The sequence below is a fragment of the Oryzias melastigma genome, linkage group LG22 (genome assembly GCF_002922805.2).
Source record: "Oryzias melastigma strain HK-1 linkage group LG22, ASM292280v2, whole genome shotgun sequence".
Classification (NCBI taxonomy): Eukaryota; Metazoa; Chordata; class Actinopteri; order Beloniformes; family Adrianichthyidae; genus Oryzias; species Oryzias melastigma.
This window is the reverse complement of record NC_050533.1, coordinates 25327639-25349204: the sequence shown is the minus strand read 5'-3', so window position 1 is coordinate 25349204 and position 21566 is coordinate 25327639. Positions and strand designations below refer to the sequence as shown.

The window sequence follows — 21566 nt, the reverse complement described above, 5'->3', positions numbered from 1 at the left end:
CAGACGTAAAACCGAGAAGTTATTATTTATTGATATTTATATTTTATGTTGTGTTTATTTTAGTGAAGGTTTCCACCCGGGCTACACCTTTCTCCTTCAAAATCTCCTGGAATTACGTTTATCGTGTTGAAAAGTTCCACTGTGTTAAAGATTTTGTGTTTAAGCGTCACAGGTGTTAACACTCATGCGCCAACACACCCAGTAAATCCTGCTTCTCCGTCTGAGAGAGAACAGTGGAGCTGCCTCCATAGTTGGAGAGCCTCAGAGATGCATGTGAACAGCTCGCTGAGTGATCGATGACAGAAGTCAATTATCACCTTGTGGATCTGTCAGAGGCGGCGGTGCAAGGCGAGCGTCACACACCAGCCGTATCCAACTAACCATCAACAACTGCGGACGCGGGAGCATCCAGACAGGAAAACACCGGATGCATTACAGGCGGCTCTTCCGCTGCCATTACAATCACAGGCTTTTAAAGTGTTAAAAACTGCACTGCAGTACATTTTGTAGGCAACACTCTTCCAAAAGCAATAACAAAATAAAATATATTCCCCAAATCCTTTGTGACATTGCCTCAAAGGAAAGCAGCATTTCATTTGCCAAACAATTACTTTAGTGAATGTGTTGAGCACAGTTTGCAGCAGAAAGCAGGGCTTCAGCTTCAGCTTCAGCTTCACACGGTGCTGTAAGAGGGAGTATTTCCTCTTCTCTAATGGGCTGAGGAGAGTCGCCTTAACCAGAAGGCTTTGCTTTTCAGTGAACTGAACCTCTGCTAATGTGACAGGGATCTGGAAGCCCACAAATGAGCACCAGACCAGGAGGAGCTATCGCACATTTCACACACCACTTTGTGCCAGAAGAACAATAAAAACGTAAAGAAAATCCTTTTAATACACTCAAATACAAATGTTTAGGTGTTTCTGCCAGTTGGGAGAAAACTTTAAGTTATAAAATAAAATAATTAAAAAAAAAAAATCATGAACTGATGAATCAAAATTTAATGAATTTAGCATTTTTGCACTGATATTTGACCCCGAATGAAAATGTCTACATATCAGTTGAATCTGTTCTGTCAGGCTAGAGCTGGTATCTCTCTGTTGTGACAGCATGACACTGTTTTTTTTCCTCATGCGTGCTCCTTGCTTACCATTGACCTCCTGCGCGCCTGCATCTGTGAAAAGCATGCTCATCACCTCCTCGAAGTTGCAGCTGGGCTCATATGCATTGCTGTCCTGACCCACGTGGTGCAGCATTCTCTTGAGAACGTCGTCCAGGGAGGCGGCGGTCTCATCCAGCAGAATACTGGCCTTTGCCAGGAAGCCATCCAAGTCCCGCAGAGCGCGGACCTCCTCCTCAAAGTTCATCAGCTTCACATACTGTGGGACAGATTGAACTGTGTCAAGTTTGAAATTGTTTTTAAGCTTCCCTTCTAAGTAAGAGCAAGTTTGTAGCTTTGATAAGCAGCCATACGATTGTCTATTTCCATGCAGGAACAAAACAACACAACAGTATTTCTGACATGCAGCTGCAGGAAAAACAACAGCAGGAATTAAGCACTTTATAGAGAATCAGTCCACATTTATGACGGCAGAGTTTTATAGAGAGAATGAATGAAAGACCACTGAAGGGAAGAGCCAGAAAGTAGAGGAAAAATGTGAAGACAACGAGACTTTCTGTGGTTCAGGAAAAACACATTGAAGAAGTCTGTCTCACTAGTTTCCCACAGAACTCCTTATTTAAAATCTGTCTCTCATTGTAGTTTACAAGATGAAATGATGAGTGTGAAATTCCATCATCTCCCAGCATTACCACAACATATTGTGTGAATGCTTGGTAAACATTCACACAAAAGTGATTCTCCTGCCACTTTGCGTATGTTTTTCAGCATGTAAAGACTCAATCACACTTTCAGCGATTTCGGCAATCTTGGTAAAACATCATCGTTTTTGAAATATTGAGCAAAATATGCCCTATTGGAAATGAATGAGAAAGTCTCAAATTTAAAAATTTAAGTAAATTGGCAACAAGAATTTACACATATTTATGGGATATGTTTTCATCTTTTATAGTCAGTTTCAAACAATTTGGAGTTTAGCTTCTATTTTAGCAACATGCTAATGTCTTTGATTAATTTAGTTCACTGATTAATTTTAGGGTATTTTGGAGATTAGCTAGTATTTAAGCAATAAGCTAGCCTTTTTTTGGCCAATTTGACATCTACTGAGGTTTCTGGGCTAATTTGGAGTTTCGCTCATATTTAAGCAACACACTAAACATCTTTGCAAAATTTACATGTGTTAGGGATTTTTAAGCAATTTAATTACAATTTTTCTGAAATTTAGGTCAACTTCAGCGCTCTTTCATAGTTCTTTAACAAAAATTCTAATTTCTTAGCAAATTTAACATTTTGCAAATAGCTTTTGTATTTTCAGTAAATCCATTCAGCAATTAAAGTTAAATTGCGTCGCCATTTTCAGCAAAAAGCTTCAGCATCTTCAGCGACTACTTTCAGCAAAAAGCACTAGTATTATCGCAGGAAATGAAACTTTTCTAGTCAGTATTTTGTTTGGCTATTGATATTTGAAAATGAACACATGTACTAGAGTGGATGGGGCAGAGTGAATAGGAAAACTGATTACAAAAACAAACTGATTGTACTCAGACAGACCAGGAAAGTGTCAGACAGAAGCTTCCACTGAGAACATCTCAAGATGTTTTAAACCATGACATCTTAAGACCTTTTAAACAAGCACAGGGGACGAGGGACTTGATGTATCTCCAGTCTGCCACAAATCTCTGAATAGAACGGAGCATCTCATCAATCTGAAAAGTTTAAGTTTCACTTTGCAGTCTCATAGAAAGAGTAAAATTTACTCCTGGAAGGTGGGATGAATTCATGAATAAATAAATGGTAATACACTCCTCCTGCTACATATATTTCTAACTGGATTTCTTTTGCAATTGAAAATAAAGGTTAAGCTGGTTTTGGGCAGGAGTTCCTCTCAGTATGCTGAACGTGTAGCAATCAAAGACACCTACTGTTTTACATGTCTGCCAGAAAAACCTGCATAAACAGGACGGTTCTGCTGCCGGCTGGTTCTTCATGAGGAGAGTGGATTAAGTAGACAAAGTACTGACGCGGCAAATGGTAAAACACTGGAAAAGCTTCATTAAAACAGGCAGCAGATCATTTATTTGGATTCAAAACCAATTCTTTACCTGCCAAGCTGCTTTACTAAGCTGACACGTTCTCATTTACAAGTTAAAAGTTCTGTGCAAGTGTGACTGAAGTAAAGAATTAGCATTTTTCAAGCGATCGACCAGCTCAGGGGCGCTCTCCATGGTGCTGATGGCAGAAAAAGTGATAAATCTGGAGCTGAATGCTTAGATTTGTGTAGAATCCTCTCAAAGAGCTCATTTCTTAGCATAAAAAGTCCCAGCTGGGAGTTCTAGCCTAAAAGTGGTTTAGGAAAATTCTCAGATTAATTCTGCATTAAGAAAATATGTAAAAAAAAAATGTTATATTTGTGAGGAGGCGTAGCTGATATAACTGGAAAAGTTGAAAAGTTGAAATCAATTTATAAAATAACAGAGTGATAGAAAAATCCCGAAATGTGTGAATTCAAAAACTCTTCAGATACAAACAACCAAAAAAAAAATAATAATAATAAAATACAAATTGACTTTAACTACTTATCATCTGAGATTAATAGGAGGAAAAAGCTCAGCTTTAAAAGTTTACATGATTGCAGTATTGAATTGAAGTTGCAACAAATAACAAACTGTTCTAATGAAAAAAAAAACTGTGTAATGTGATAGCTGCAAATGATTTACAGTATTTTTGTAAGAGCCAAACTCAACCTTTGATTGTTTCTGCAGGATGGGATTAGTTCACCAACATTCTGATTTGGATATATGGATTCTTTCCTCCTTTATGGCTGCTGCTGGAGGTTGGAAATGCGCCTCTTTGCTTAAAACGTGAGTTTTTTTTAAGGACACATCACTAAAATAGTTTAAACTTCAAATCAAATTTTGGAAACAATATAGATCACATGTGTCAAAGTCAAAGCCCGTTCCGCCCTCCAGATCATCTTAATTTATTTTTATTAATGGGGCGATGTTATCTGGAGTTTATTTCTAACTTGTATAATTTTGTAAATGAAAGAGTAAAATATTGAAAGTTATTTAAGGTTTAAATTGATTTATTCTGGAATAATATTCCTGACTTTTATTATTCATAATGATGATAAAAGTTACAGTTTTAAAATTGGTATTCTGTTAGCTTTTTGGACTATTTTGGCATTTACTAAAATTTTTTAGGCTATTCTGGAGTTTAGTTAAAATTGTAGCTACAGGCTAGCTGTTTTAGCTAATTTAGGCTTTTCTTTTCAAGTTTTTTAGGATATTTTGAAGTTTTGCTATTTTTTTCACCTACAAGCTAGCTGTAATGCCTAACCCAAGGTTTGTTTTTTTTAATTTGGCATTTAGCTAATATTTTAACTGACCCTCAGCTCTAGCATCTTCAGCAGCTAAATTCAGCTTACAGCATTCACACTAGCATTATCACAGGTGATGCTATATATCTAGTTCATAATTATGCTAAAAAGTTACAGGTTTAATGTTTTAAAATGTAGTTTTAGAGTGTTCAATAAATGTTTATCCTGTTCGACCCGTGACCTAAGGTGTGTTTTGGATTTTGGCCCCTTGTGCGATTGAGTTTGATACCCAACATATAGATGATTTTCTTGTATCTATGAGAAATGTTTGGCCTCAGCCAGTCCGTCACTCAGATCTTGACAACCCAGAGAAGTTTCAGGGAAAGGGAACATTTCTGACTTCTTGCAGATACTTTACATTTTTACCCAAAAAGTTTCATCATAAAAGACAAAATATTTTGGAATAATAAAAATCAAAAAGTTTTGTTTTCAGGTTCTGAACAGATGCATATAAACAGACAATGAACTTCTATCATGACACCTTCATCACTTTGGGAGGACTGTTCACAAATCAGTATATTGTTTGACAAACTCACAACTGTTGACTCCATCATTAATTTTCTGATTCAGAATCAAAATGTTCCAGCTCTGGAATCCAGTTGGTATTTATAATCTGCCGTTGAAAGTTATTTGGTTCAAGTCTGATCCTAAATAATGAATTCAGTTGTAATCAGAAGAGGAAATCCCTGACATTTCAGCTCCAGTCTTGTGTTTTATTAATCATGCACTGAGTATAAATGGCTTCCACTGTTTGTTTTTCTCATGATTGAACTGCACATGTGCAACTTCCAGAGCAGACGAATCCGAACAAGCAGCATGAATGTGAGGCTGCACTCAATGGGAGTGTGTGGTGAGATTCTTCAGGTAAGCAGATGTTTCAGCATGTTTTGACTTACTCTTCTTGACGTGTTCAGCAACACGCAGCCACAGTCATCAGCATCTGGAAGAAGAAGGGATAGGTGTTTTAAGAAACAAAGTTAAATCATTTACTCATCTGTCTAAATGTTAGGACAGTACGGAAGCCAAAAACGGCCCTAAGATTTTTTTAAATCTTTTTCTCGTTTTAATGAGATCCCCTATTTTGTTTCTCATTATAACGAGATAATCAAGTAGAACAATGAAGCGCACAGAAATGCCAAGACTCTACCTGTTTAAGTCTCTTTAGTTTGTGGTTAACTACCAAAACAGTAGAACACTCCACAAAAGTTGTTTTTTAGTCTATTTTGTATTTATTAGTGGATCTATACTCTTTAAACATCTTAATTCTGTCTTTGGCACCCGCCTCCCTCCGTTTATTTCCACAAAAAACCCAAACAAATAGATTGATTGACAGAACTCAGGACTGCCGAGCGTTTCTGAACGGTGTGTTCAATGACCTCCAGATATCAGCAGCAAAACAAAGCAGTTTATCAGAGAAAGAACGATGAACACCAGAACTGATCCATATATAATCGATTGATTAAATACTGTTGACATGCTTTTCTGAAAAACTGTTTTGTTTTGCTGTGGATTGTATAAAAATAACAAAAGCACAGAAGTGGAGTGAGTTGGCTGTTTGGGTCCGCTAATGTCCGGAGTTCAGTGAACGCACCATGCGCAGGTTCTCATCGGCCCTGGGTTATGTCAATCAACCTGTTTGTTCTGAGGTTTTAGGGAAATAAAGGGAGGAGGGCTGGTGTACGAGATGGAATGAAGGCGTTTGAGGAGCGTAAACATCTAATAAAATGAAATAAAAAAGATAGACCAAAAAGCAACTTTTGAAGAGTGTTAATGTGCTGTTCTTGTTGTTAAACACACAATAAAGAGACTTAAAACATGTGAAGTCTCTCCATCTCAGTGTGGGAAAGGGAGATTATTGATTATTTAGATATCACGAGAAAGCAAAGTTTGCTTTTTCGTAAAAATGAACTTTGATTTCTTGTTAACGAGTTATTATCTCGTTATCACGAGAAAACTATTTTTAAAAAAAAGTAGGGCAGGCTGTTTTCGGCTTCCATAGGACAGTAAATGAGAGTAGAAATACAAATAATAGAATGTCTGGTTCATTCAGAATTAGTCAATTTGCTAAACATACAATAAACCAAAAAGTGCTCAATAAACATTCATAGTTTGATCTTTTTCTGCTCTGGCAGGTCTCAGCTGCAGGTGTGAAAGCCTGAGCTCAGATCTTTGAACCTCCTTTCCTCCTCCAGCTCCTCACCAGTGAAGACGCATGACCTCTGCTGCTGGTCATGGCTCTGCTCCACGGTCTGAGGATCCCAATGACTGCAATCATCTACTTTTGCTGTGAAAACCAGCGACTTCCCAGATGAAGCGTAAACTCAGCCTAATCCTCAATAAAACAACATTAAACTGAAGTTCTGATTACTCTCTAATAACTGGATGAATAAGATCATAATTATTTAAACTAAAATTTAAAGAGGCCCAGCTAGGAAACATTTCTTGAAGTTAGAGTCCAGAAAAAAAAATAATGTCTAAATATTTAGTGTAACATATTTTTAAGTAGCTGAGGATTGGTGGCACATCTGCAACTTTATTAATGTGAGATTATGTGAAACATTCAGTAATCTGTCGCCACATATTATGCAGAGCGGTTTGGTATGTGTCTCCATAAATCCATCCGGGTTGTATCTGTAGAAGCAGCTACATGTTTCTCTGAAGTGGAAAGCTCTTCTTCAGCTTCCTCTTTTCTACCCAAAGAAACTCTCCAAACACATGTGTCCATATATGACGACTTGATAGTGAGAATGTGTGCAGTGACAACAAGAGCTGCACCATTTAAAATAGAGGGGCCCATTGTATTAGTTTGAGGTCAAGTTCGGACCCAGATGTTTATGGAGCCAAATAGAAGACATAAATATCTGAAACCCAAATAAAACATTTTGAAAAAATATTGGTGTTTGGCCAAAAACAAAAAGCAAAATTTCCAAAACATTTTGCTATTCTAAAATAAACTTAATTATTTTCAGCTTCAAATTTTCTGTTTTTAGGTTTCAAAACTCAAACTTTCCATTTCAAGTTTCGACTCTTTTTTTTTCGAATCTGAAAGCTAAAGACGGGTGTAAAAAGCAGTTTTATCTCACGTCTAACATGCTGTTCTAGCCCGTTCAAAGTGCCATTTTATTGTGTTGAATACAGGCAAAGAAAACATCTATGGTTGTAAAATTAAAAAAATTGGCATTCTGATGGTTTTTTGGACCATTTTGGAATGTACTAAGATTTTTTAGGCTATTTCAGAGTTTAGTACTAGCCGTTTTGGATAATTTAGGTTTTTTAGGTTTTTTAGGATATTTTGAAGTTTAGCCATTTTTTCAGCTACTTACTAGTTGTTTTGCCTAACCTACATTTGTCTTTTCTTTTTTAGGTTTTCAGGCTAATTCAGCATTCAGCTGATATTTTAGCTGACTATCAGCTTCAGCGTACTAGGATTATCACAGGTAATGTTATTCATATAGTTCGTAATTATTTTTAAAAAGTAACAGTTTTAAAGTTTTAAAAGTTTAGTTTTAGAGTGTTTAATAAAGGTATGTTTTAGATTTTGGACCCTTGTGTGATTGAGTTTGACACCGCTGACGTAAAGCATTCAAAAGTATTTGGAACCAGTAATTTTAAATTTACGGAGAACAGCCTCTCAGCAGTAACAACAGGTGGGGCTCTGTGACGGAGTCCTGGGGGACACCTCTAAACACTCAATGAACAGGGATCGGACGCTCGGAGCTGATAAGGCTTTAATGCACACGTTTGTGGAGTGGACGGGAGAGCTCGGATAAACTCCAAAGGTTTGGGTTTCCTCACTGTTAAAAAGGGTGTTGGGGGGGGGACACACCTTTTATATGGGGAAACAATACAGAGACAAATGGAGGGAGTCAGGTTTGACTTGAGTCCCCTCACCGGCAGACTGTCATTAGCCCGCTGATCCTCATAACCCAGCCTGCCAGCAGCTTTACATAACACACTTCCTGCTGTTTTCTGCAGGGAGGTTGTTATTGGGTTACCATGGGCTTTCCTCCTCAGCTCCACGTGATGCTCTGAAGGCTCCGTGTGGAAATCAATGAGTGCATGCCTCCTCCCTCCAGCAAAGCAGGAGCAAGAACCTCCCTTTTCACCAACCAATAAGCCTTAGGAAAGCCCAGAGATATCAGAATATCAATAATCCAGACACGGGTGAACACATTTCAGTTCATGTCTGCAGTAAAGGACGGGGGTTTGATCACCACACCAAACAGCCTGTCATTATAAAACACTGCAGGCACGGGGGGGGGGCTCCAACGCCTGCCTTTCAGTGATGAGGCTGGCTGGGGGCACCAGCCATGTGCAGTGGATTTTGTTCACAATCAAACAGCACAGTGATCCTTTCCCTGAGGGCGGGGGAGCTGCAGCTCTCACTGCCATCAGGCTGCTGCCACGAGGAGATATTCATGAATTCATAGAAGATTTCCTCATCCCCGATGATCAGCTCCTTCTAATGGTGTCTGAATGTACTGAGAGGCTTAAAGCCAGCCAGGAGATATTCAGGTTTCCACCTCAGAGCAGTGGGACACAGACCCCCGTGCCTTTGTGATCAATGTGGAGCTGAAACTGCTCAGTCACAAGTGTTGTGTAATCTCCAAGTGGAGTGTTGTTTTAGTCATTAAGGCCCACAGGGCGCTGAATGAGGACTGATGAATTACTGGGTGACACAAGGAAGTTAAGGGTGCTTAGCGAGGGTCCTGGAAGGGGGGGCAATGACATGTTTGGAGGATGATTAGCTACAGTCAGAACCAGAAGACTACACACAAAAGAAGACGCTCTCTCTCCACGTCAGACACCGTGGTGTGCTCACATGAAGGACAATCCTAAATATCCTGGATTTAAACCCAAATGTGTGAAAGCACACAGCTGATCCCTTTGATTTGTCCAGCATCCTCCACTCCAGTGATGGAAGCTGCTCTTAAACATCCATCGGTGGACCTTCACCGCAGTCAACATCAAATGTGTGACACTTAAGAATCAGAAAATCTTAGAAAGGGAAAATAGAAATGATCCTTTGAGGATTTACAAGTTATAGACAGACAAATGACAGACAGTTTGCTTCCTTTTTTTCTGTAGGTCCATTTAATTCAATTCAATTCGATTCAATTTTGTGTTGACGCGGTTTACAAATTTAGACACATTTGTTTAGAAATACATTAGTTATCAACTATATGTTGGTAATATATCTATATTAATCTGATCCAGTTCACATACTGATAAATGTATCAGTGAAATACTGAGATTGTTAATATCATACAGTGTTACATGGATTATTGAACAGAGACGATCCAACATTGTTCTGCTCCTCCTGGGGGGTGTTTCAGTTTGGCCTCTAGGTGGAGCTCGCACTATAACAGTACACTTTTATAAGAAGAAAAAGATAATCATGAGAATTAGAGAATGAGAAAAGACAGTGATTTTGACCACAAATGTTTACTTTAAAAAATATTTCCTTAAAAGAGTTTGGATAATTCATACCTGTGAGTTTATAAAGATGTTCAGTCAGCAATGTATGTTTACGTCAACCAAGGGTTAGCATTAGCCGTCCTATGGTAAATTCCATTAAACATTAGCATCAAGCTAGTGGATTTTAGCTTTTTTGTGCTAGATTGATCTAAATTTTTATGGATCGATTATTGATCTAATTTGGTTTGATCAATTCAAATTGATTAATGGATTTGATCAACCCAGTCCCTATTTTTAACTCAACTGAATCACATTTTATTTGCATTTTAAAATTCACATAGTATACTTGGTATAATCTTCTCTTTTTGTTCTGTAAATGCCTGATTCCATGGGAAAGACAACCCTGATGTAACACTCAGTGTGTTGAACTGGTTAACTACTTTGTATTTCTGTTTGAGTAACGTTATTTTGAAGTAAGGATACTTTTATTAGACAACATACTTTAGTAGTAATATGTAATTTTAGTGTAGTTTTGGTAATTTTAGTGTAGTGTGAGTGTGTTCAATAAATGTTTATCCTGTTCGGCCTGAAATCTAAGGTGTGTTTTGGATTTTGGCCCCTTGTGTGATTGAGTCTGACACCCCTGCACTAACAGATCGGAGCCTCTTCAGGAACCAGAGGGTCTGGCTCTTCCTGGAACAGAGTTTTGGTGTCTTTGCTTGAGTCCAGCTTCTTCTACTGCAACTTGATGATCCACTGTACATCTGAATGGAAAGCATGAATTCTGTTGAGTGAGTCTTTTCGTTTCCTTTGTCCTTGTCACATTGTACTACAAATGATTCTGCTAACACAACACCACCACATCCTTCTAGCTAAAAGATGCAGATGAACTGGACAGTGGGGGTTCCACAACATTAATTAGTGCAGTTAATTTAATTTCGTCTTTTTCTTTCCATCCTTTTTTTCTCACATTTTAATACTGTCAAATCAAAACCAAAAATGGGACTAAATAGATTTTTTTAAGCAAACACCGTAAAATTCCTCCTTATCTTGAACAAATGGCATACCCAGGATTCCTCATTTTCTACCCATTTATACTGAGATTAGATTTTTTTATTCCTTGTTGTAAGGCGGAGGTTTGTTTTTCTGCTGCAGGTTGTCTGATAACTGCAGCTACCTGATTGAATTCTCGTGCCCATGCTCTGAGTTCTGCATGTTTACAGCAATAATATATCAGGCCAATTAAAAGTTAAAATCAAAGATTTTTCTGGAGCCCACTGGATAACTCGTCTATGATGAATAAGTGAGGGTATTCTTCTATAAAACTCCTGACCTTCTTTTTGTTTTAACTATATTGTCTTTCTTTCAGGCAAATATTCAGACTGACTCAAGTGAAAAGGAACTGAGCCAAGAGCTGGCAGAAATATATTCACTACATCAAATCTGTAGATGAGGAAAATTTGACATTTTTATGACCCAAGTGTCTAAAAGGAGACACATTAAAGAAGGAAAAGGACGAAACTGACCGATTCCAACAATTTCCTGCTTTAAGAGTCACCTGAGTTTCTATCATCCCTTCTCTGGTCTTTGCCTCTCAAGCAGCACAGTGAGGACTCTGCACTTGGATTGTTGAGATATTTCATCATATTTGTCGTGTTCTGTTTGCCTCATCAGTCTCACCAGGTTCAGGCTGATCATCCACAGCTGTCTTCATCTCTGTTAATTGCCCTCAGTGTTCAGTTCTTCATTGTCAAGTCATCTGCTTTATAATTTTTTGTGTTTCTCTATAGGTTTAGTCAAGGTTACTTTGCTTATTAAGTGTTTATGTTTCTGCCACTAAGCATGGTCTCCTGCATATAGAGCTTCGGGAGATGACGTCATACGGGGTCGTTCCCCTCAAGGCGCCGCCATTTTGGCAGCATGAGGGATTGAATGGGCTGACTGCCGTGGTGAAGGAGGCGAACCATAGTTGATAACTGTCGCACCCCATGCTATACAAATAGAAGCGGAAAAAGAAATGTACAATGTTCCCCTGGGGGGTTAGGGACCGGAGGAATCCGCAAATACACAGAACCCCCAACCCCCGCACCCGAAGGATGTCTGTTACTGATCTATACTCATCAAAAACACTCTGATCTTCGTAAACATTTATGAAAGAATATTAGAGAAGTGCTCAACATAAACAGTTTTTTAAAATTCAGAACAAAAGACTGCACAGCAGGCGCAGCGACAGCGTATTTTATGACATGGAGGAATGAAGAGTGTCACTCTGTACTTTAAAATCACGAGCGCTCTTCCTCCTGAATCAAATAATAAACACTGAGGATGATAATTATTCTCCCCAATTATCTTCTTCAAAATATCAGGGTTTTTTTTACTGCTTCTGGGTCAGCTGATGCCATTTCTCCAAGCAGAGACATGGTAGGAGGAGACCCCTCACTCAGCGTTCCCGAGGGGCTCCGCTGCGCCCAGCGCAGCACCTCCTTCAGATTCAAAAGTTTCATACAAGAGTCTTGAGTTAGAAATGGGAATAAGTGGGAAATACTGTACGTTATTTTATCGCATTCCTAAAGATGCAGAGAGGTGAGCTAAGTGGATCAGCGCCATTAAAAGAGCCAGGAGCAAAACAAGACTGAAAGATGGATCCTCCAGAGGTTGGAGTCCGTTTGTGCAGCGATTACTTCATATCATGTATGATACCGTATACAAAGCTAACTTTCATTATATACTATAATCCTGGTTTTGGATTGACACTAGTTTAAAACCACAGTTCATTGCATGCAATTTGTGGGGATAACAGTGTCGTGTTTAAGTTAACAAGCACTAACGTAGCAATCAAAATGTGGATCCTGAAATGTTTATTTTGCAGGAAAAAAGAGTGATAATCCATAGAGTCTGGACTTTATTACATCGATTTTCAACTATCTTCTTTCTACAGAGAGAAGAAGAATAAAAATAACCAGAAACGTTAGCCAAGCTAATGCCAACAAACATTAGCACGGCTGCTGCTAGCCATGCTAATGTTAGCTCCCTGGAATATAACAATTACCTTTCCAGTGATGATGCAGTAATTTATTGATTGAAGATTCTACAGCTGAATGTCAATCTGAACTACAAACCCAGATTGAGTCCATCTGTGATCCTCCAGACGTTTGTAAACTTTACAGTCCTCGTGTAGGATCTGGATAGCATAGATCTGGATGTTTTCTTCAGCAGAGATACCTTTAAAGAGCACGCCATGAACATTGTCGGGTCGATAATATTTCATCTTTTTAATTCATAAAAATAAAGCTCAATGTCATGTGAATTAAAGTGAGATGAATCCTCTGATGGATTGAAAGTTTCAGCAGTGGCTCACTGCGGCGCTGTTCATATTACTGCCAACATGGCCGACTGACTGCAGGGAGTCACGTGGGGTCCGGACCTCTGTACTTGGTTCTACTGCCCCGTTCAGACACAGGAGTAACAGCCTCTGACTGCAGATGGTTTTATACTGTTGTTTGCAACTTCCAAAAAACTTTCATCTTTATAAAGAATACCACTGGTACAGAATAATGAATGTACATTTTACTGCTAAATCTAAATCACACATTTACTGGAACGGGCAGCTTTCAGCGGGGTAGCCCCCCTCTCGTCCCGCTGGGGTCGGGGAAGCACAGACCAAAAAAAAAAAGACGGAAGAAGAAGCTGGTCGGGAGCGCCAGCTCTGCCTTACGCTGCCCACCAGACTCTGTGGAGGAAGAGGGTGAGATGAAGATGCCAGCTTGGCGAGCATCCATGGTGGACAATACGCCTGAGCCACTCCACCACAGAGTGGGGGCTCTAGCAGCAGACTGAGTGTCTGCAGCATAATCACTGTTTGTGTTCCCACAGCTGTGGGACTTTCACTCATTATTATTACTTTCTAAATATTTTTTTAATATCTGTAAACACCTTTCAAATGTTTTAAATTCACACCTCTTCTTTTTTGTCATCGCCGGTGACTCTTAAACGCAAAATCTTTAAAATACTGTAGCTTTTCAACTGTTGACATGATTATTCCAGTAGATTGTGAAGGAAAAAAGCGGCTCATCGAGCTCATTGAGCCGCTTTTTTCCTTCACAATCTACTGGAATGATCATGTTAACAATTAAACAATAACAGTAAATCTCTGGTATTAAAGGGTTAATAAGTGAATAGACATTCTTACAAATAATGAACCGCTAAAAATGGTGGGTTGTTTACATTTTTTCTTAATCCAACACACAATTCAAGGTTTTGTGTCCATAAAACATGTCATATTTCATGATCTGCTTTAAAATATAACAGAATATAATATAACTTGATCATAAATGTGAGGACTGAAGACTAGAAAACAACAAACACATTTCTGGCTAAAAGATGGTGGATAAATGGAGCGAGCTATTAATTAACTACAACACGCAGATGTTAGTAAAAATGAGATTGGGGCAGAATTGGCTCTCCTTAGGTTTGGAGATATCACAGAGCTTTACTGCAGAGCTGTGCTCATTAAAGTCAGATTCAGTCTTACAGCGGTCGGATGTGATGAGCAGCTTCCATCCACGATTCGTTGATGCAGAACAACCAAGCAGAAACTACAATAGGAAATACATTTAGGGTGGAATCAGGCCTGGAAACAAGGACCGGCAGCTCTCTGTTATTTGTAGGGGGATGAATGTATCCAGGAATTAAAACAAAGCGCGCTAATCAACATTCAGCTGAGCTGTCAATGAATAATGCACTGGAAATGTGCGAGGAGGCGCTGCTGGGCATGACAAACAGTGTGCACCTGCAGGGGAGAGTTTAGTTTGAGCGGCGAGGATCCACACATTCACGTTAATGTCACATTAACGTGAATACATAGGAGGGAGGGAATTGAAATCAGGACAGACACCCAGACACAGAGCTGGATTTGACTGTTAGTTAATATATTCATGGCTCTGGCTTTACATTTTACTTGTAATAAACAGGACTTTCCTCAGTCAGATCTCTATTTGAGACCAAAGCAAAGCCGGGAAGATAAAAACATGAATATTTTCCGACAGCATTGGATGGAAAGCATAATTGTGAAAACAGCAGCGCTCATAATGTATGGACATGCCCTCCGGCTGCCACAGACTCCATCACTCACAGCCGCTAACTCTGTGACAGTTCATCACAGTGAGTTAGCAACAGTTTTATTTTCGACCGAGCACTGAAAGTGGAGATATTTCAGTAGGAAGTTCTCCACCTGTCCTGCTCTCCTGTCACACGCCCTCAGTGTGGCTATGTGCACCAGATCAGCCCGGGTGACACGGTCACCCGTCACCTTCAAAGGACCGGGCATCACTGTTTCCCTTTTCCCAGAGTACTGCACCTGTGGCTGTTACCATGGAAATGGCAACCTGTTGACCCAAGAGGTTCTGGTGTCTGGGTCAAAATCATCTGTACCTGCAGATGAGGAGCTGTCAGTCAAGATAGCTCCTGCAGACATGCAATGCATTAAAAAGAGAAAGTTTCCATGTAAAATCAGCTGATCTGAAGAAGAGAACAACATAAATCTGACTACAAACTGTTAAAAAAGGATTAACTCTTAGACTCTGAGCCATAGAAAACATCAGGAGAAACACTGGAGTTAGAAAAACAAATCGTTAAACTCTGAAGGACTGAAACAGATAATATGATGAAACTATTTAAAACTAGAAAAGTTGCATTACCTGCGATAATGCTAGTGTGAATACCTTTTGCTGAAAATGGCGACGCAATTTACTTTAGTTGCTGCAAATATTTAGTGAAAATGCAAAAGCTATTTGTACAATGTTATATTTGCTAAAAGACTGGAAATTCTTTTAAAGAACTATGAAAGAGCGCTGAAGATTACCTACATTTCTGAAAAATTTGTAGTAAAATTGCTTAAAAATCCCCAAATGCGCAAAAATCTTTAGATTATTGCATAAATATGAGCCAAACTCCAAGTGAGCCCAAAGGGTTCTTACAAAGACTTAAAGGCATTGAATATATGAATTTGGAAATAATACCTGAAAAAGCCTTAAAAAGTCTTGATTTAGTAATTTGAGCCTTAAAAATTGTGCTGCCTGCGACAGACTGGCGACCTGTCCAGGGTGTACCCCGCCTTCGCCCATCAGTAGCCGGGTTAGGCTCCGGCACCCCCGCGACCCCGAAAGGGACAAAGCGGTCAAGAAAATGGATGGAAAAATTGTGCTGCTTGAAACTTTTCCACTTCACATTTCATGTCAGGAATAGACTTTTTTCTACCGAGATTATTTTTGATCAAATGATGTAAATAACCAGGGAAAACCAGCTGTAACATTCACACTGAACATGATTCACACACCAGATTCGCGTGCCCCGCCCCTCTTTTGTCTCGTGGCAAATTTGCTGCTCGCCGCTCAAATCAAGCAGCTGCCTGATCCTTGCTCCGCGCTCGCCGCTCAAGTTGAAGGACGTCAGATCGCCTCAGTCTGTACCATTGACTTCACATTGAAACTGGCCGCCGTGCGAATCACGTTCGGTGTGAATGCACCTTTATGCACTATTATGCTAAATGCCCACCGCCGGTTGAAAAAAGAAAAAAAAAAAGTAAAAGAAGAGCTCTAAAACATCCTGGCACAGGCCACAAACAAGATAAGAAGCTACAGTTTTGATCCGAAATTGAGAATAAATTAATAAAACTGGAAATAGACAGTGAAATTGGTCTTCATTTTTGACGATCATGGCTTCAAAAAGGTCCTAAAAAGTTTAAAATTTAACTTGATGAAACTTGTAGGAACTCTGTTAGTAGACGCCAAATTAGCCCAAAACTCTTCAGTCCATTTTTCTTCTATATATATTCTAATAGCACTGTGTAGCCACCCCTTGAGTTTAACGATATAACTCAACTCTGTGCATGAACAGCCCATATTTTGGGGCAAATACAATGATTATTTTTGTAACAATTGAGTATATGACCGCCATCTTTGCAAATGGCCGCCATTTGGATTTTTCTTGTGGGTTTTGTGTTTTTAATAGAGGATCCAAAGGTGCATTCATGCCAAATTTGGTGCTTGTACCACATAATGCAGGATTTGTCAGAAATATCAACCTACCAGGCTCCACTATTGGAGTAATTTCTCTGTTCAAACCAGTACTTTTCAGTGTCACTCCTCCTGCACCGTCGCTCTGTCTCAGTCGTTAGTCTGACCTGTTCCAGGGCTGATCTGGTTGTCATAAAGGTGGATGTCATCTCCACAGGCGATGGGCGAGTCCTGTGTCTCCTCTCGGCCTTCGCTGACCTCGTCCTGCTCTGCCTCCCGCTGCTCTGGGGGACACAACAGCACAGCGTCACCTACTGCATCTCTGCGGGACGAGTCCCACTCAAATAAATGGTGTTGGTCTCTGCCATCAACTCTGACAGGCTCACACAACTGTATGTTTACTGCAGTAGATACGTAATACAAAACATTACATACACATCTAATACATCAGAAACAGGAACAGAATGTACCTTTTATTTAGGTCAAACTGTTGACTGTACCAGAGAACTGGACTGGTCCTTACCTCTTCACAATTCCCAACAGTGGGGGAGCCTTGTTGGCCCATGTTTACCATGCTCATTGGGGACCCCACTACTCTTGGACACCCTCTTCTTTGGCATGAGGGGAGTGGTGTATACAATATGCATACAAGTATAATCAAATAAATAAAGTTTAGCCTTAAATACAAAAGGGGTTTATACAAATAAACACCTTGTGTTTCAGAAGATTCATAACCTTTACTGTAACGGTTACATTTGTCCGACACAAGAGACCTTCAGCTCTGATCTGTTCTCTCAGCTGCTGGAAAAGTTTAAAAAAAAAGACGGAAAGGAAGTTTATTCTGACCAACAGAATGACTGAGTAACAGCAAATATTAACAGCTAATATTAACAGCTTTATTCTCTAAGTTTATGGGTTTGGGCTACTTGGAGTTAGCAGGTACTTCCTGTTCAGAACGCCAGGAGGGAGGGGTCACGCACTCCAGTTTTCATATACAGTCAACAGGTACAACTAACATTTACCTGAAAATCAAGTAAAAAAAATCCACATCAATGTTATTTTTGTGCCTATTTTTATTTCCTGTAACTTTTTTAAACATCTTTCCCTCTGATGTAAATCTAGTTTTTTACATAATCCATATCTGGGATAGGCTCCAGCAACCCTTGACCCTGAAAAAGTTTAGAAACATACAGATGAATGGATGGATGGATGGATGAATGGATGGATGGTACCGAAACCTTTAAGAATATAATATTTTATTATTCCACTGAAGTTTATCTCCAGTAAATAAACAAAGAACATTGGTGATGGATTCTGAGATGCTTCAAATGCCGTTCAGGCAAAAAGTCGCATTAGCATTGTTCCACCTGTACATCTCATCTCCAAGTCAAGTCTCATATCCACTTCAAAGATTTGATATGAGACTTGGACTAAAATCAGATTCCACAACGGTTTTGATGCTGACACGTATCTGTGCTCTAAGGTTAAATTACTATTAGGTGTCAGGTCATTAATGTCAAAAACTGCCTTTGGTTTCTAGATGACAAAAGCAGTTTCAAAAAACACAAAAGTGTTTCACGACTGTGACCAGCGCCTGGATCTCGACAGGAGCATTCTGTTTTAGTGGAAGAAAGAAAATCCAATCTAATGAAAGTGCATTGCACTCAAAGTGCTGCGTATAAAACCTTTTCCAATTTTCAAACCAAAAACAAGACAAATGGCCATTACAGATTTCCTGAATTTTAAAATCAATCAAATTCCATGTATTCAAGTTTGGGTGTCATTAACAACAGTGCAAGCACAAACCTTAAAAACTTCCTTCAATCGGGTCATTAAGCATTTATTACATCATGAAATAATCAAACTCATTTTTTTAACAGTAAACAGTAGAACCAAGTTTCCTGTACTGTGTACCTGCTGTACTATGTCATGATCAAGTTTATCGTCTCCATCCCACTTTGCTTAGACCAGACCTTAAAACAACAAGACTTTTTTACTTTCTTATTAAATAATTCTAGGACATTTTCTTACTGCGATGGGGTAATGCTTCTTATGTTTTCAAATAAAGAAAGAAGAATTTCCTGCAATGCTCTCATAAGCCACGAACCTAACTGTTACATCCTGCTGCTGCTGTCTGGCCTCTTTTCCATCCAGTTTCCTTTGGCTCACCTGGCAGGTGTGGCCAATCTGCCTTGATTGGCAGATGGTGTCCAGAGGCGGCCAGGCAGGGAGCAGAGCAGCAGGCTGGGTGGTGGTCTGTGTGGTGTTGGTTTGGGTTACTTTTGTCCTCAGCAATCTTAGATTGCTGGGTTTTGTTATGTTAGTTTGGGGTTGGGCCTTGGTAGTTCTGATTTGCGGGCTTTGTTTAATTTGTGTTCTTCAGGTAGTTTTGTTTAGGCAGCCCTTAGCAGGGAGCTGCTGACTCCGACGGTCGTCATGGCTGGGTCAGTAGTCTCCCTGGTTTCTTTTTCTTTTGGCCAAGGTTCCAACTCCGTTTTGGTTTGTTCTTTTTAACCGTAACCACCAAATTTCCTGCTTCATTTCAGGACACAGGTTTCCGTTTGTTTAAATAAACTGTGTTCCTTTTATGTTGGTGTCCATCTTTAATGTTACTCTCCCCACTGATGGCCATCCCCCCCTAGACTCCGGGCCAGTTTGCTATTGGGGACGTAACACTAACCCTGAAGTCTGAGTTACGTGCACACGTCCAGGGGTTGACCCGGACAGATCCACGTGTACGGGACTGCAGGGGGTCGTAGAGAGCAGCAGCTGCATCTTAAGGAGGGTGCAGGTGTGTCTTACCCTTACCCCCTTTAAAGGGCATCATGAAAATGGAATATTTCATTGTCAGGTGTGTGGTCAGTGTACAGTATCCCCCCATATTTGTGGGGGTTCTGGACCGGGACTTCCACGAATACCCCAAATACGTAGTTCTCTGCAGGCTCTAAGGTCTATGATCTTACTTTTTTGTGCATGCCCTGTACAGGTGTGTCCATTTTGTGACTGAAGACAGTCCATGTCCACCTGTAAGGACAGTTGGGACAAAGGCCTAAACGCCTTCATTTAAAGGAGGACTGGGAAACCTCTGAATGTGGGGGTGGGATAGAGGGGAACTGGGACTCAGCCTTTGTGTCTACCTCATCTGGTCTCCGCAGATGTGGAGGAGCAGCAGCTCAAGTCGACCCGGATGACATGACAAATTTAAGGATGAGCTCAGTATCTTGCAGCACTAACATGTGTCTCTGCTGTGCCTGCTTCCTTTACTGCCTCAGACTTACCAACCGCGCTGTGACTTTCAACTCACCTTGGGAAGAGCTACTCTGACTCGACAAACAATGCACCCAAAGGTGTTATATGAAAAGCAGGGTTTTTAAATTCACCACAAACAGCTGTTTTTACATATGGGGCTGCAAAAAGTAAATGTGCAATGCATCATTTAAATGGGAGGTGGATATTTTCTCACAAAATGACTCAAATAACAACTGAATAATTCAGTTCTCAGAACAGACAGGCTGAACGGGATGCTAAGCTGCCCCTCATAAGTGTGACTGATAAAAACAAGCATGCAATATGCAGAAGGAACAAGAGCCGAGGGATGAAATGTGGTAGATATGAAAACATTGAATGATTGATGTGCATCCCTCATCCCCCCCGCTGCCTTTGAGGTGTGTCGGGGGAGGTGGCACACTGACACAGAACACACTGGAATACAGGAGCATGTTTGGATCCTCTGCATTTGGTGGGACGACTCTTCTTAGATCACGTGTCAAAGTCGAGGCCCGGGGGCCGGATCTGGCCCTCCGGGTAATTCTCCAGATCATTTTATTTTATTGTTATTAATGGCCCAGTGTTATCTTGTGCTTATTTCTAACTTGTATAATTTTGACAAAATATATTTTTATGGAGAGTAAAATATTGAAAGTTATTTAAGGTTTAAGTTGATTTATTGTGTAATAATATTCTTGCCTTTTTATTATTCATAATTATGTTAAAAATTTACGATTTTAGAATTTTAAAAATTAAAATTCTGCTAGCTTTTTGGACTATTTTGACATTTACTAAGATTTTTTAGGCTTTTTTGGAGTTTAGCTAATAATTAGCTACATGCTAGCTGTTTTGACTAATTTAGTTTTTTTTTGTTTGTTTGTTTATGGGCTATTTGACGTTTAGCTATTTCTTCAGCTTCATTCTAGCTGTGTGGCTAACCTTGGTTTTTGTTTTCATTTTTTTATGATAATTTGGCATTAAGCCGGGCTTTAAGCTTCAGCGTTATCAGCTATCAATTTCAGCATCTTCAGCTATCAGCACTAGCATCTTCAGCAGTCAAATTCAGCTTACAGCATTCACACTAGCATTATCACAGGTAATGCTATATATCTAGTTCATAATTATGTTAAAAAGTTACGGTTTTAAAGTTTTAAAAATGTAGTTTTAGAGTGTTCAGTAAATGTTTATCCTGTTCGGATTTTGGCCCCCTGTGCATTTGAGTTGACACTCCTGTTTTAGATGAATGACTAAATTCCCGCGTTCAGGGCAAACGGTCAAAGTTTAGTGTTCTGCTGAAATGCATCTCCTGCATGTGGATGTGATTGGTAGAACACTGTATTCTTGTCAATTACAGCTTTTAACATTTACAGAC

The 21566-nt window shown here is 39.6% G+C and overlaps 1 protein-coding gene across 3 annotated transcripts in view; it reads right to left on the bottom strand.

Annotated features, from left to right (window-relative positions):
* Positions 1–21566, bottom strand: part of slc4a11 (solute carrier family 4 member 11) — a 177322-nt gene that overhangs the window by 64511 nt on the left and 91245 nt on the right. For 2 of the 3 annotated variants that reach the window (XM_024259800.2, XM_024259731.2), the window contains exons 3-5: positions 17095–17211; positions 5393–5436; positions 1148–1376 (exon numbers count right to left, since the gene is read on the bottom strand). In XM_024259800.2, the coding sequence (XP_024115568.1) occupies positions 1148–1376; positions 5393–5436; positions 17095–17211 (390 nt within the window). The remainder of the gene's footprint in view (positions 1–1147; positions 1377–5392; positions 5437–17094; positions 17212–21566) is intronic. The other variant, XM_036209987.1, reaches the window with a different exon arrangement.